A 15,066-nucleotide genomic window follows, 5' to 3' on the forward strand; every position below is an offset into this window, starting at 1 on the left:
ATCCAACAAAGCACACGTCTAATACTGAGTTGGCAGTATTAGACTCCTCTTTCTGTGGTGGGATGAATGCTAGCAGAATCTGATTTGGTTTAAAACCTAAAATGACTTAGAATTAAGGTAAAAAATATAGCAAAAGCACAACTCTACCCCTTCTCTCCCCCAGCATCCAACTATATTTCTTTGTGGACTCATACACTTGGACTTGACTGCCACAGTAGCATATGGTATGCATTTTCGAGTGATAACTGCAGAATTCCTTTTTCTGACACTAATACAGGATATGTATCATCTTTGTGCGCTTGACCTAAATGTGAACGTAAATTAGTAAACATTATTCCTAGGTGGCATCATTTTTGTCTAGCTTTTCCTAATGCTGTAGTAGCTTTGAATATTGTTGTAACTATTTTGTCACAAGTTTTTTCTTCCAAATTTAGCCCAGCTGTTTTAAATAAAGAGCTGGCTGATGGAAGCGGTGTGTTAGCTGTGCAGAACTCCTCAGCGAGCAGCAGAGCGTGCAGGAGAACGATGTGATTAAGGAGGCAGAGCCCACCTAATTTAACGGAGGATGAATTGTTAACTGGGGAGTGCCTGCATGAGGCGTGCTGTCAGACAAACTATTTGGCTGTGGAGGACTTGGTCAGTGGGATGAGTTTGCTGTTGACTTTCAGCAGTTAAAATAATTAATGCAGAGCACTGGGCTCCACTTTGTCCACTTGACAGTGATTTTGGCCAGTTCTTCATGTCAAAGGACTGGATATGCAGTGAGGGCTTCGTGCAGGGGGGAAGTGCAGTGGCCCAGGAAACTACGTGAGAAACTACACCTCCATCCAGCCCTGCTTCTAATTTTCTAATTCTTTGATATGCAGCAAAATTAGGTTTCTTCATAGGTCAGGTGCAGTAGCTGGTGTGCTGGGAAGTGATGTTATCAGGTCTCTGCTCTCCTTCCACCTACCCAGCGCAGGACAGTAAGAGATGCTGGACGTAGCCCAAGATGCAGGTGAGCTACAGAAGTACGTGGCAAGCAAGTGACTCTACTCTGTTATGAGTATTACAGGAGGAAAGGTTAGCTGTGCTTTACACTGAAAATAGTCGTCTTAGCTCAAATAGAAAATAAAAAAATAAAATTATCAAAAACAGAAAAGTCACTTATGGTAGTATATGGAGTTTATGTTCTGTTTATTAGCATTAGGTAGGATTTTGGTTCTTGAAATTGGTGGAAAGATTCCTGCTAGCTTCAATGGGAGCTTTTCCTAGACCATGCTATAAAGTGTCCTTTTTCTTCAGTGTGATTTAGAAGCGGAGGTTTTGTCTGTGAGACAGCTGCTGGAGAGAGAGCAGTGGGGAGCATGACTTGCGTTCCTTTCAGAGAATGGGAAAGTGCTTCGTGTCTGTCTTTTATTTTGCCTCTGAAATGTGCAGGGAGGCCACAGGAGAAGCAAGTCGTGTAGGTTGAGCCTCCTTAGGGGAACAAGCAGAGATATCTGTATAAAACAGCAGTGTAGAGACATTTCTTAAAAATGTTTGTCTGAAATGTGTAGAGCAGAACCATTTAGAGTAGTTCCTGGGGAGAGGAGCAATTCTTAAGAGCAAAAGGTTCATTTCAAAGACATTTGTTGCATACAATACGGTGTTGTTACCACTGGAGACGCCAATCAGCCCATTCTGTAAGAAGCAGTTTTCCAACAAGGTAAAAAGGAGATGTCACAAGTATTGCTCAAGGGTTTTAGGCAGTCTTAAGCACGTCCTTGAAGTTGATCACTCATTTAACTTCAAGCTTATGAGTGAAGTTCCCTATTAAGCTCCAAACCAGTTGGTAGAAAGCTGTTCTTTCAAGAGCAATCATATCATTCTCCCAAATTTCAGCATCCTCCCAACTAAAGATCTCCAAAAAGATCTTCCTAGCTGGGGATGAAACAACTGCTCCATGCAGTTGCTCTGGGAACCCTTTTTGCAGTAGTCCCTCCAAGACATGTTGGCATGGACGTTCAGTCTCAAGCTGTAATACTGTGGTCACATTTTAAGACATTTCTATGGAGGTTTTTGCTTTTGCAGTGGAAGGTCCTTTCATCTCCTTCCAGGAGAGAACGGTCCCTCCATCGTGTTGCAAGCCATAACAAAATTTCTACCAGTTTTGATGTAAGCAGCATCATGCCCAAGTAGCAAAGGGTCTTTCCATCGAGCCAGGACAGGCTGTACTCACATTTACCATGTTTGCAGGATGGGAGAATTAAAATTGCACATTATATAAACTGTTGTTGGTACGCTGTGCCACTCGGCAGGCGAGACATACAATAAATCATTGTGTCCGTGCCCACGTTGCTCTGTAGCTCCTCTTGTGCTTGAAGTTCCCCAAGCTGGTTTGTGAACCTTTTGAAAACTGAGATGAGTGGCCTGCTGCTTCCTTTTGGTTTTTCCTCTTTTCTGGGGGAGGCGGAGGGTGGAGAAACAAGGAGTCTCTCAAGTATTGCTTTCTGCTAGCTTCTGAAATATTATCTACAGAGACAGTGGTTTCAGTACTTTAAGTAGCACTTAGATTCTTCCATAAATAAGTTAATTTTACATTACAGCAAAGGGCTTAATGTACCCTTCAGTTGCTTGAAGCCTAGCAGGTCTAAACTGAATAGCTTTCCTCTATTAAATTTTAGTCTATCAATATCACTGTTTTCATGGGAAACCTCTCACGCAGCGTTGTCGACGTGGTTGGGTTGGGAACCCTCGCTGCATTAGCCATGGAGCAGTTAGGTCTCAGCTCCTCCGTGTGCACAATGGTTGTGGTTTGTTTTTTTTCATCATAGCTGCACTTTTCTCTCTTTTTCTGTCCAATTGAAACATACTAATTTTTATATCTGAACTCAGAATCAGTGATCTTCGGGTCTACTGTGGCCTGTCGTTCTGGTGCATAAAAGGCAAAAAATATTTCAAACCAATGAAATCAGTCTTTGCATCTCCTTTCTAGACAAGAGTTTTAGATTATAATCTTTTTTATAAGATCTGTACGCACACATTTAAAATCCCACTGCTGCTTCCAAGGGGGAGAGATGTCTAGATAAACTTGACCTGCAGACTTGCCCACAGGACTGCAAAGGAGAACTGGGGGAACTGCAGGCTCCTGTCCTAACATAAGCAGAAAGCTACTGGGGTGAGTGCTGGCAGTGGAGACCCGAAATGAAGCACAAACAGTTGTCGGAGGGGACTGTTCCAAGCATCTGTAGGGATTTCCTTCTTTCTGCAGAAATGCTGAACCAAGGACTCTGTCATGGATGTCTTCTCTGACTCTGTGTATCACCCCAAAGGCACATGCAATGTTTCTGTCTCTGCAAGGACTGCGAAGCCTCTTGGGCACAAAGGATAGGACCACTCTGTTTTTTCTCTATGACACTTTAGATAGATCTTATTAAAGAAACTCTTAATTATTTCTCTTCTAGATGTTTGCATATTTGTCTCAGCAGCTATGCTCTCCTGTAACATATACTTTCCTTTCTTGTGTGTTTAGTGAATGTACTTTCTGTGTCTCCCCTTTGCCCCAGGAACAACACACATTTTAATATTAAGTCTCTGTCTCCTGAAAGCTTACATTCCAAGATCTGAATGCATTCATAGGAAGATCAGTATGTTATTAGCCAAAGGTCAGCCCATTTATCGTCTTAATACCATTAATTACTGCAGTTTCATATGGCATGGGATTCCGAGAGACCATTCCCCTTCTGACCGCTGCATAAGATGAGAGGATTCCTCACATTATTAAATCTTATATTTATACCAGCATGCGCAGTTTGCTTTCTCTGTTTCTTTGTTGTAAACAGTTTCAGTCCTCTCTTGCTCCGAGCAGTTTTCTCTGGGTACTTGTGACCTTCCTCCCAAGACGGCGTATTTTAGAAAGGCTCTCTTGGACCTAGTGATTGCCTTTTGAGGATGGGAGTTATTTTAAGATGCTACTTCATCCTCTTGATTTAATAACAGTAATACTTTTGTAATTCGGCACTTCAAGGGTCCACAGCTGGGGAAGGACTCTGGCCCTTGTTTGTGGCAATCTCTTTAGGAAAACCCATCTGCTCGGCACTGCCCATTGAACTTGGCCGGGATCCTGGGCATCGAGGGCTCTTTGCATCTTTTAACATGAGCCCGTCTTCTGCGGTCCCTCAGGGCTCTGCATTTATTGGCTTTGCTGAAAATTAAGAGCGTGTTTCCAAGCATCTGCGGTGTGCTGTGCTCACCTGTCGTAGTGCTGGTGGAGTTGCTTTCCTCCCTCCCGAAAGGCAGTGGTGTGTCGCTCATCACGGGCTCCAGACCCCCACACTGCCCTGCGTTCTCCTTTCTTTGGCTGTAGCTCTCAGGCTGGGCCTTTGAGAACAGATTCCACCACAAAGCCCGTTTTCGGTAATTCTTTAGGCCACGTGCTGATATCTGGGTGCAAAAGTCTCGTCCCTTAAACTGTTAGCTACACTTGGCAATTGCCAGCAGGCTCAGCAGATGGTGAAAGATTGAGGGGGGGGAAAGCAAACCAACCCTTCATCTCTGGACACCGAAGAACAGGATGGCTGATTATTTTTTCTTTTCGTTTGCAGATGCCTTGGCCATCTGGACAGATAGACATGTATGCTTTAATTTCAAAAGCAGGTGACACTGCTGACAGCTCCGGAGACCTTGGAAGATGCAGAGTCTCCTAAAAGCAAAACCCTGGTTTGAGGATTTTAGTGAATTTCTATGCTGCAGGATTCAAAACCTGTGACTTTTATGTTCTCTCTTCCTCCTCTAGTTTTCATAACCTTTTGTCTGTGATCGCAAAGGCTTGTGTCCTTATGAAAGAGGACACTGAGATGCTCACACTTGCATTGTTTCAGGAACAAGGGAGGGCTGCATTCAGTGTTCCCAGACTTAAAGTCCAATTTGCAGGAGTTGACATTGACACCCATATGGATTAATGTTTTGGAAAAACCTACAGAAATAGCAAACTTTTTTTTTTTTTTTCCTGCTTTTGTAGTCATTATCTTGGAACAGTTCTTAAATTGGCTGTTCTTCCATACCTGGTAAAGAAAGTTTTTATTTTCGAGTAATGAGCTATGGTGCCTTTACAGTCGGCATGCTTGTGCTCTCCAACAAAACTCAGTGAAGCCGAGATAAGGTTATAACAAAACATGATTTTAAACTTCAGATTTGTACTAGTTTTAATAAAAGGTGCAGCACCGATAATCCTACTGGGTTTGCGGCTGTCAAAAATCCTTTTTCCTTCTCTTTCATTTGTATTCTTATGAAAGAAAATTTGATCTGTCTACCTGTGAAAAAAATATTGATTGTTGATCTGGATTAGGTCCTCACTTCTAAGACCTGAAGGCAAGTAATGAATCGGATATTAGGAAAATTCTGGGGATTTCTCTGAGCCAGTCCTCTGGTAGTTCAGTGTACAGTCCATTAGGGAATAGTTGCACTTGGTTCCTAAAATCTGGGATATAGTCGGAGGATCAGAACTGATCTGAAACAGGGAGTTGAAATTTTATCTCTGACTCACAGCACGATAATGGGCAACTTGCTTTTTCTCCTTAAACTAGGGACAGTAATCCTTATGGACAGTGTGTGTGGAATAGCTAACGCAGTAAAAAATTCATTTAAAGACAGGGAAGGAAATACTTGAGGTAAGATGAAATATTGTGCTGGAAGTGTAGCAGACATTTTGAAAGATGGAGCGTGTGGGGTAAACAAGTTTGAGGTATCTCCATAATAAAGTGATTCCTAATTCATGTGCCTCTGGCACATACAGCCTTGGCTCCGTAGGAGTGTGGCTGGGTGTCTTTGTAAGGCGGAGTGATTAATGAGTGGCCATGAGAACGGTTCTCTTAATGCTGTAAATTATTTATAGTCCTGTGCAATTGATTGTCCTCAAAATATCCTGGTATTGTACAAACAGCTTCATTAATTTCTAGACCTGATTCTAAATAATGCAGCGCATACAATATTTTACAAATTAATGCTGTGCATACCTGTGCTCTGTCTTGCAAGAGCCTGCTGATGACAACCTGTCCCGGCTCTAATTTTTAGGGCTTTTTTTAGGAATATGTCTTACATTACAAGAAAATTACCCAAGAGTGATGGTGCTTCAGATGAGGCACAAGTAACCTGTGCTTGTTGGGGTGAGAACAGCCCCTTTTTTGGGTCAGGGCCTTCTTAATGTCCAGCTTTGTTCTGCTTCTGCTGGCTGGGATTTCTTGCAGGATTCTCCCAGTATGTTGAGTTCTCCTGGTGGCGATGCCCTTCTGCCCTCAGAGGTTGGTGGAGCTGCTGGTCATGCCTGGGGCTGGGGGCAGTGCAAAGGTCTGTGACCGTCACCTCAGGCAGCTCTCAGGAGAGTGAAGGGGTGGCAGGATCAGACCCAGAATCTCCTGGACACCAAGATACTTACCGCCAGAAAGTGGCTCTTCTGACAGGAAGACCCTTCAGGGATGACATCCTTTTCTTTCTCTTGGTGTGTTTGCTGCCTACTTGGAGGCAGCATTACACGGTGATTGAAGCAGGGGACAAAAGGCCAGCCATTTGTGTGTGATAGTCCCAATTCTTGCTTGGTAAACTCGAGGGAAGAGCCCCATAATGTTCCTGCTTCTGGCAGGGAGGTGATCAGAGGGCAGCTCCCTGCAGAGCAGGGGAGGACCTGAAGGGTCAGCCTTCCTGGAAATTACATCTGCGCGATGCTCGATTGGGAAGACAGATGACAACGACTTTATGGTTACTCTCAGAATCTTCTACCTAATTATCTAATGTGTTTGGGTACACCCAGTGAAACCAGACTGGCTTGAAGGGGAAGGGCAGGAGGTGCTTGGCCCTCCTGGTGGCTCTGAGCAGCGGTGTGGGAGATGGCAGGGTCTTTTCGTGGTATGATGGCCGGGTTCCTGCCTGTCTGGGCAGTCTTCTGATTTCTCCATGTGCACTCTTTACAACTCACTCTCGTTTTAGGACTCCTTTTGTTTGTTTTCAAACGGATGGTAGGAGCGCTTCAGAACAGGTTTTATATTCAGCCGGCAGAGTGCTGATGTTTGGGATAAGAGATACTGCCCAGCTGGAACGAAGCACTGTGCATTGCCCAGCTATTGATCAAACCTAGAAAGAGGATATTTAAAACAGCTGCTCCTCTGCCTTCATTAATAAAACTATTGACGAGGAACAGATTTCCTTCTCCTCTCTCCAGTTACAGGTCATTCCTACGTGTACAGCGCAACGAGAAGTGGAAGTGCAATCGTAGAGCTTCGTGTTCGGATTGTTGTCCTGTTGACTCGAGCTAACCTTCCTTTGCTAAATAAGTATTGACACTGGCCCTTCGTGCAGTTTTTTTTTACGAGCACTAATTGGATTAAAGCAATTGTCATGCGTGAAGGATGCATGTTAGAGCGCAAAGGGCACATGGAAAGCTCGGTGCGGGCACCATGGTTACTGGTGACATCACTTGGTTTGTGTTAGCAGCAGGGATTTGTGTGCAGCGCTGGAGCCGAGGTGAGGGTGGCCTAAACTCAACCCAGCTGACTGCTGATGCAGTCCCACTGCCATGGAAACGGATGGTGCAGCTTGGAGTTGCCTGCATTCGTAATGTGATGCACGTGGTGTATACAAAATCAGGGTCCTGTGGCGTCTGCAACTTCTCAAAGGATGTAGAGAGTGGGAAATCCCACTGCGGTGGAACTTGGTTTGCCATTCGGGTAGTGCCACCGTCGCAGTGCACGAAGAGGTGCAGTAAGCCTTGAGTTTGAGTAACAAGAACCAAACTCACGAGTTCCTCACTGTCCTCCAGCAATGCTGCTTGACATGGATTGTTTCTGATTTGTACTTCACAAAGTGCAGGTTCAGAAGTACCACTAAAACCCAGCCCTAGGGGGGAACAAGGTTCCTCTCTCCTGCCTCCTTTAATATCGTCTGCCCAATGCAACCAGTAAGCACGTGCTCAACTCCTGCAAAACAGGAGCAGGGAAGCTGACCTGCCTTCCCTGATGCAGGGCTGCTGAGTGTCTGCAGACTGTTTTGCTGTATCTTGTTAAAGGTCCCGACTCAAGCCCGGTGAAGATTGCCACATCACAGTTAATTTGTTGAAATGGGGCTTGAAAGATCTGCATGCTACACACAGCCCTGCCAGCAGCTCTGTCTCTTCAAGTTACTTTCTCCCTCTTTAAAAGGCTGCTCCCTCGCCGAGCCTGTGCTCTCTAATGCGTAGCACTAATGGCACTTTGCTCCGCCGAGTGCAGTACAAAAGCCTTCGACTGACAGCCAAAGGTTGTGTGTGCTGTTCTACTTCAGCAACCTAATGTATTAATAACAGTATGGGCGTGTTTTTTTATTTTTAATTAAATTCGTGTAACTTCCTGTTTGCTCTTAGAAGATGCCGTGCACTGATAAAATTATGTCAATTTTGATCTCATCAAAAGTTTTCCTTCTTGGCTTCTGTAAGAGCGGAAGAGCACCATCTCCCCTGCTCCCTTCTTTTTTCACACTAACAAAGTTTCTTCCTCAGGTATTAAACTGATTAAGGTGATAACACCTTAATTGAATGTTTCATGGGCTTTGACACATGCATTTTTTTGGGGGAAAAAATGGTTTGAGGCATACAGCTCAACTACGCTTTTGGGATAAAACAACATTTCATTTTCACGGTCAAAGACCTGATTTTGGAGTACCTGCAGTAAATACTGAGCACGAGTGGTGCCTGGTCTATCAGATATCTGTGTCAGCAGACGGAAGGTTGTTGGTGGTGAAAGCTGGTTGCTTGTAATGAATTAGATGTCAGTTCAAATGATCAAAAAGGAGTGGCTAACAGAACCCAGCGCTGAGTCATACCGTGGCAAGAGACAGCTGAAGACAGAAAGGATACACCCGTGTGTGTGCACACCGTCACTGTGCCTGTTACCCACATACAAAAATCCTCTGCTGGAAAAATGTGTGAAGAATAAGCCATGTACTGGGTTCGGGACCTTTCGGTATTTTCCAGCATCTCTATCATTGGCCTTCTGGTTTTAGGTGCTGTGTAATTCTGGCTTGCAGCAGCTATGGCTGCAACTGTGCATCTGTTGTCATGCTGTTTTATTTGTGGTGCTCGATGCTGGTATAGCCACAGTGAGCCCAGCCAACAGGCTGCATTGCTTCTAAGCTCTCCCAGCATTTCTGGAAAGGGTTATTGAACTCCTGTCTATCAAGGATTAGGGGGAAAAAGGTAATTTTTAAGCATAAAAGTGAAGGGGAGGGAATTTAATTTCCTGCTCAAACTTAACGCTTGACTTTTGTGACTTAACAAAATAGTGGAAAAACTGTGAGGGATGGGATCTTCTCGTGAGTTTTCTCAGGGGGATAGGGGAGGGAAGAAAGGTGTAAAATGACTGTCACACTACACACACCTGCAGTGCACCAGCTGTGGTGTAACTGGCACCTTCTTGGTGCGTGCAGCCCTGGTGTGTCCCTTAGTGTGTGCACCTTCGTAGTGTGTGCCAGGAGCACATCAGGGGCAGGCGGTTGGTGATGGGAAAGGGGCATTGCTTTGGAAAATCAATTAGAAGAGTGAAATTACGGTCAGTCTAAATGACATCCAACCAGAGATGGTTGGGAATAGTTCTCCCTTAACATATAGAAGAAACTGAACACAGGTAACTTACTGCTCTCCCATCCTCATCCTAACTTTTGTTCTTCAGCCCCTTACATCTTCAGAGCCTTTGGTCTTCCTTTCTAAAACAGAACAAGGGGAAAAAAAAAAGTTCTGATTAGTCAAACCAGGTCTTAAAAACAATCCAAAACCAGCCAGATTTATCCATCTTAAGCAGCCTCAGGAATTCTGTTTTCTGGTGAGTTGCGTGAGGCAATTCAGGCTTTCTCCGGTTCCCGAAGGACAGGGTTGTTTCTGGGGTTTTCATTGCCACTTGTGGTAGCCTTTGGATCTGAAGCGATAAAACCCAGTAATTGGCCATAGAGAATGTTATCTCAGCCTCCTTAGCCACAACAGTATGAGGAAGTGTTAGCAGGATCCTCTGGGGAAATTCGCTGTCATGTTGTTGTTCAGTGGATACGTAGATGCCTTTGCTATCATTATCAGCTGAAACCATCTACCAGCAGTAAGCTTCTTGCATCCGTGTCCAAACGGGATGAGAAATCCCAAGACTTGAGTGTTATTTTAACGGATTCTCCCAGGAGAAATTGTTTGGACCATCAAAATATCCTGTTGCCTAATGGGAGCTGGAGGGGAAAAAATTGTTCTGGTTATTGTTTCCAGACAATGGTTTTGTGTCCTTGTTATTCATGGACAATAGGTCTACCAAATGAGTGCTGTCAGTCTTCATAACTTGAATAATCTCAAATCAAAACTCTCATGGGTCATTGAAATAAGCCATTGGCACTGTGTAAATATATTGCGGTAACGCACCAAGAAACCTCACTGTGAAGCTAAAACATGTCAACCCTTTATAATCACTGTCTAACTTACTTGGATTGAGGAGTTGAAGTGTAAACAATAATCAGTGGTAAACAAGGTAAGATTATAGCTGTAACCTGTTTTTAAAAGCTAGAACGATGCTTGGATTGCTTGTTTATCACCATGAAACCCACCCCATCTTTACTCCTTCTCTGCAACATTGCTCAAAGTAGTAAGTTACAATTAAAAAAATAAAAAAATAGAAGAAATGGAAGCACTGAACCATTTGCAACACAACCGTAGACTTTGCAGAGATGTTCTGTGTGTGGACTTGAGCCCGTACTCGGTTGTGCTTTACTCTGGAGATGAAACACCAGGCATGTGTCTCGCTGGGCAGGGGGACGGAAGACCTGCAAGCTGATCACCCTGTCGTCGCTGGCGGGAGGCTTTGTTTGCAGCCGCTTGTCTCCTGCTGTGAAGGACAGATGATAAATGGGGTTAGGCTAGCCCGATGTTTAAACGACATTCATCGGAGTTATTCATTCCGTGATGGTGATGGTGAGGTCATGTGCTGTGTCCCATGCTATGCTGCAGTGCCAAGAGATTTATTTTAATAGAACCCTTTAAGTAACTGGCATTCTTGCTAATCATGGTGCATCTGCTTCTCTGGGTTCCCTGTTATGAGTAATTTAATGCTATTACTTTAGCTAGGAGGGATCTGTGTCACCATCTGTCCTGGAAAGCTATTGATGGGGCTGTGCAGAACATCAAGTGGCATCAGCAGAGGAGAGGGACTTCTAAAGGGATGACTGGATTTCCTGTTGTAATACAATATAAGACGGTTTACTGTGATTACAGCTTAGATATCTTGCATATAAAGGCTGTTAGCTGCTCTTTGATTTTGCTGGGGACTGTTCCTCAGACGTTTATGTAGAGGGAAGATGCTGTTGTCAGGAGCAAGTAGCAGTAACACAGGTGATCTGCTAAATAAAGTGTCTTTTTTTCTGTAGGGTCATGGTCTACGAGGCTGAAACCTTAAAGACTGACCCTAAAATGCCTGCACAGCTGCCACTCCCAGCAGACGGGTAGTCTTTGGAGAGGGCTTGCCAGACACTTCTCAAGCCAAATGTTTTCCTAATCGATGGTTATTTTTTAATTGTTGTTTACAGACCACTTCCTTGTAACGAGCCCTCTCCATGCTGTAGCTGAGTCACAATAGATGTGAAGAGGCTATATGGCTGAAAGCAAATTGCTCTTCACTTCCAGAAGTGGTGTACTTTCGCTGAACCACTTAGCACAGAGTATCATCCTGGTCTGTTGAGTGTGCGTTGCTGATGTCTTTATTTTATTGTCTAAGATATGTATCTTATTTTTGTCTTTATGACTGGTTAGTAATTGTACCATTTGCCATCTAACCTGGCCTCTTTGTTCCTTCCTGACCTCACTGTGCTTGTAGCCCTCTCTGTATGCTAATTGAGGCAGCTTTGTTGGGGATTTCTTGTGAGTTTTTCTTTGACTGTAGTATTCTTCCCAGTGATAAATTGTGTTATGTTTTGAGTATAATTTGGCCTGCCTCAGTCCTTGCTCAAAACAGAATTTGAGATGTAAACTTTGCACCTCTGATTTCTGCCATGCAGAGGTGCAGCTCCTAGTTCACATTCATCTCAGAGAATATTCTTGCTGTCCTCTTTTGTGTAGATAAGTGACAAGCCGGAGGAACACACAGGGCCAAAACTTGCTTGAGGTTTGCAATTGGGTGAAAGAGGCTGTGGGCAGGAGCTGGTCATCTGGAAAGGCTGAAGGAGGAAGCATGCACTGCTCTCAGAACAGGGTTCATGGTCTTCTGCAGGTGTGCAGAAGTGAATAAAATAACCAGAAATCAGAAGTGGGATGCAAACTGACTTCCCCAAAGAGTCTCAGTTAATTTGGGGTTTTCCCTTCTTCCTTCCCTCTCCAAGTGCTGGGAGCATGACGCCATGCCACATTGCCAGCGATCAGACAGGGAGAAGTGGAGAGCTATCGGAGAGGGATAAGGCATTTCTCAGAGGTATCTCTGAAAAGAAGAGCATGAAATCACGTTCCCAGAAGAAAAGCCTAAGAGTGTTTTTATCCATTTTAATTTCAATTTCAACCGTGGCTATTAAAATAAATCTTCAGCGTTTTGGTTTTCCATTACAATGCAAGCAGCTGTAAGTCTAGGGACACGATTCTTCTGTGCAGGTTTGGCTTTGCACCACCCTACCAGGTGCTGAGTTCACTCGGTGCTGTGGATTTCTTGAAAAACTCCTAAATGGGTTGTGGTCCGAAACAAGGACTGGCAGACTGGACTTGGAATTGTTGGTAACCACATAATCTGGAACAGTAATTTTCAATCTAGATGATGTATGATTCCACATGTGGTAATTTGGCACAAGGAGAATCTGTATTTCCTCTGCTTATGATTTCCACGTGCTTCTGCCATATAATAAGACTCTAGATCTCCATAATTTGTATCAACTGTTCAGAGCAGATGCTGCGCTCTTATTCTGTCTGACACATTCTCCATGCCTGCTGGGTTTCTTCGTTTTCCAAGACCTTTGAGTTAACCAGATTTTTGGGTCATCAAGATTATTTAATGTTATTGTCATAAATATTTGTACAAGACTTGGTCAATGCTTATATAGGAACTGAAAGACAGTAATTTGTTTTAAGAGGATGTGTGTTTTAATGAACTGCCAGCTGAATGTTAGACATAAACTTTAAAAAAGTGCTTCTCTTTTGCAGTACTTCACAGTTTGTGGGGTAGGAAAAAATGACTATTCAGATTGTCAGTTATTTAGATTTGTTGGTTGCAGCTGTTTAAATTTAAAATCGCTTGAGAGTTATTTAGAAGTAAATAGCCCTCTTTTTAAATAGCTCCGCTGGCTTATCATGCTGTCCTCAAAAGACGAGAAGCCGATCGCTTGCATCTTATTAATCATTTTCTGTTAAGTCTTGTTTTCCGAGGAATTGTTTGTTTGCCAGAAGTGAGAGGTTGTTATTGCATTGCATTTCACAGTTGATTCTTGTGTATAATTCCATTTTTTTCTGAATTTCCAGGGTACTGTCCTCTCAAATAAAGACAGTAAACTGAAAAACTCAAAGCACTAATATTATGAATCTGTTGGTTGGAAATGATGAAGGTTATCCATCATCCAATCTGCTGAAATGTGTTATAGCTGAACAAATATTTGGTTTGCCTCTAGCTCTTCTTAGAAGCACTGAAATTAGGTGTTTTGTTTGTTTATTTGTTTGTTTTATTGAAGGAATTTTTGCCAGGTCCCTCGATGAGGGACAGTGCTACAAATAAGCCAAAATATTGAAGCTGCCAGGGGGTACTGTGTGCATTCTGGCAAACTTGAGTTCTTTCTTCTAAATATCTTAATTAGCAGAGCGTAGTCTCCAAGCTGTTCTTGGAGAGCTGCTGCTCTGCCAGACCACAAGCAACAAGCCCCTAAATCCTGTGGGTTTAGGTCATAACAACATAACAACAGTCTTTAGTACTGCAGTGTTGTGCTCTGTGTGTGTGTGATTCTTCACGCTGATGCACCACCACAAGAATGTGCCAAGTTGGACAAATTCCCCTTTGCCATGTCATCCACTGATGCAAAAGCTTTTTGTGTCGTTGGGTGGTTCAAAGCTGGAGCCAAGGTTTAGTGTGCTCTCGGAAAGACCAATGTGTTACCTATTATAAGAGGAGGGATTTGTGTCATGAGGTCTCCATGCAAATTCTCGTAGCTATAGAGATGTCAAATCCAGATTTCTAGTGGATCTGTAATAAATCACATCCCAGTTCCTCTGTTGGCCAGATGAGTTTCTAAATCTGTCATTTATGATTTCAAGGTTTGGTAATCTTACTGCCAGGGTGCTGCTACGGGTCTTGTGGCTATAAAACCGTGATCAACAGGAGTCCTAGAAACCACCCCGATCTTCATGTGCTTTGAGACCCTGGTATGTACAAAACACTGGAAAGCCTAACTGTGTGATATATTTTCCTTTTCAGAAAAAGAGCAGAGAGGAGACATGTGGGGAAGGCAGTGGAGTGGAGATCCTGGAGAACAGGCCGTACATGGATGGCCCAGGAGGCAACGGGCAGTATACTCACAAAGTGTACCACATTGGTATGCACATACCCAGCTGGTTTCGGTCAATATTGCCCAAGGCAGCTCTGCGAGTTGAAGAGGAATCGTGGAATGCATATCCTTATACCAGGACGAGGTAAAACTTATCAAAATGTCCAGAGGTGTTTCCCTACTTCAGGGAGAGGTTTTGATGCAGTGGCATCTCTTACATCTCCAGTAATATCCTTTAGAGAAAACGTGGCATCGAGTCCTGAAATTCTTACACCGTGCTTTATCTCAGAAGCATCAGCGTTGCCTGGGCTGACTGCAAGTGTACTTAAGAATTTGTGATGGGATGCTTTAAAATGTGAGCTGTTTTGTCCATCAAAGCGTGGGAAATCTTGAATAGTTTTTATTTAGTCTGGTATCCTGCACTGTGTTCTACTTAACGTTGCAGTTATCTGCTAGCTCAGTGAAGTTATAAATGTACACAGTGATGGGAAAGTTGTCATGTCGAACACTATCAAATAAAACAGGATTCACTTGCCCTAAGAGGGAAAGAAGAGGGAGAGAAGAATGTTTAAAAATTGTTAATAAATACGATGCTGCTTTTCTGGGAAC

At 43.6% G+C, this 15,066-nt stretch overlaps 1 protein-coding gene across 5 annotated transcripts in view; it reads left to right on the plus strand.

Moving 5' to 3' along the window:
• PITPNM2 (phosphatidylinositol transfer protein membrane associated 2) overlaps nucleotides 1-15,066 on the plus strand; it is a 132,416-nt gene that overhangs the window by 65,973 nt on the left and 51,377 nt on the right. For all 5 annotated transcript variants that reach the window (XM_084297518.1, XM_084297521.1, XM_084297520.1 and 2 more), the window contains one exon: nucleotides 14,388-14,602. In XM_084297518.1, the coding sequence (XP_084153644.1) occupies nucleotides 14,388-14,602 (215 nt within the window). The remainder of the gene's footprint in view (nucleotides 1-14,387; nucleotides 14,603-15,066) is intronic.

The sequence above is a fragment of the Netta rufina genome (assembly GCF_964035555.1).
Source record: "Netta rufina genome assembly, chromosome: 17".
Classification (NCBI taxonomy): domain Eukaryota; kingdom Metazoa; phylum Chordata; class Aves; order Anseriformes; family Anatidae; genus Netta; species Netta rufina.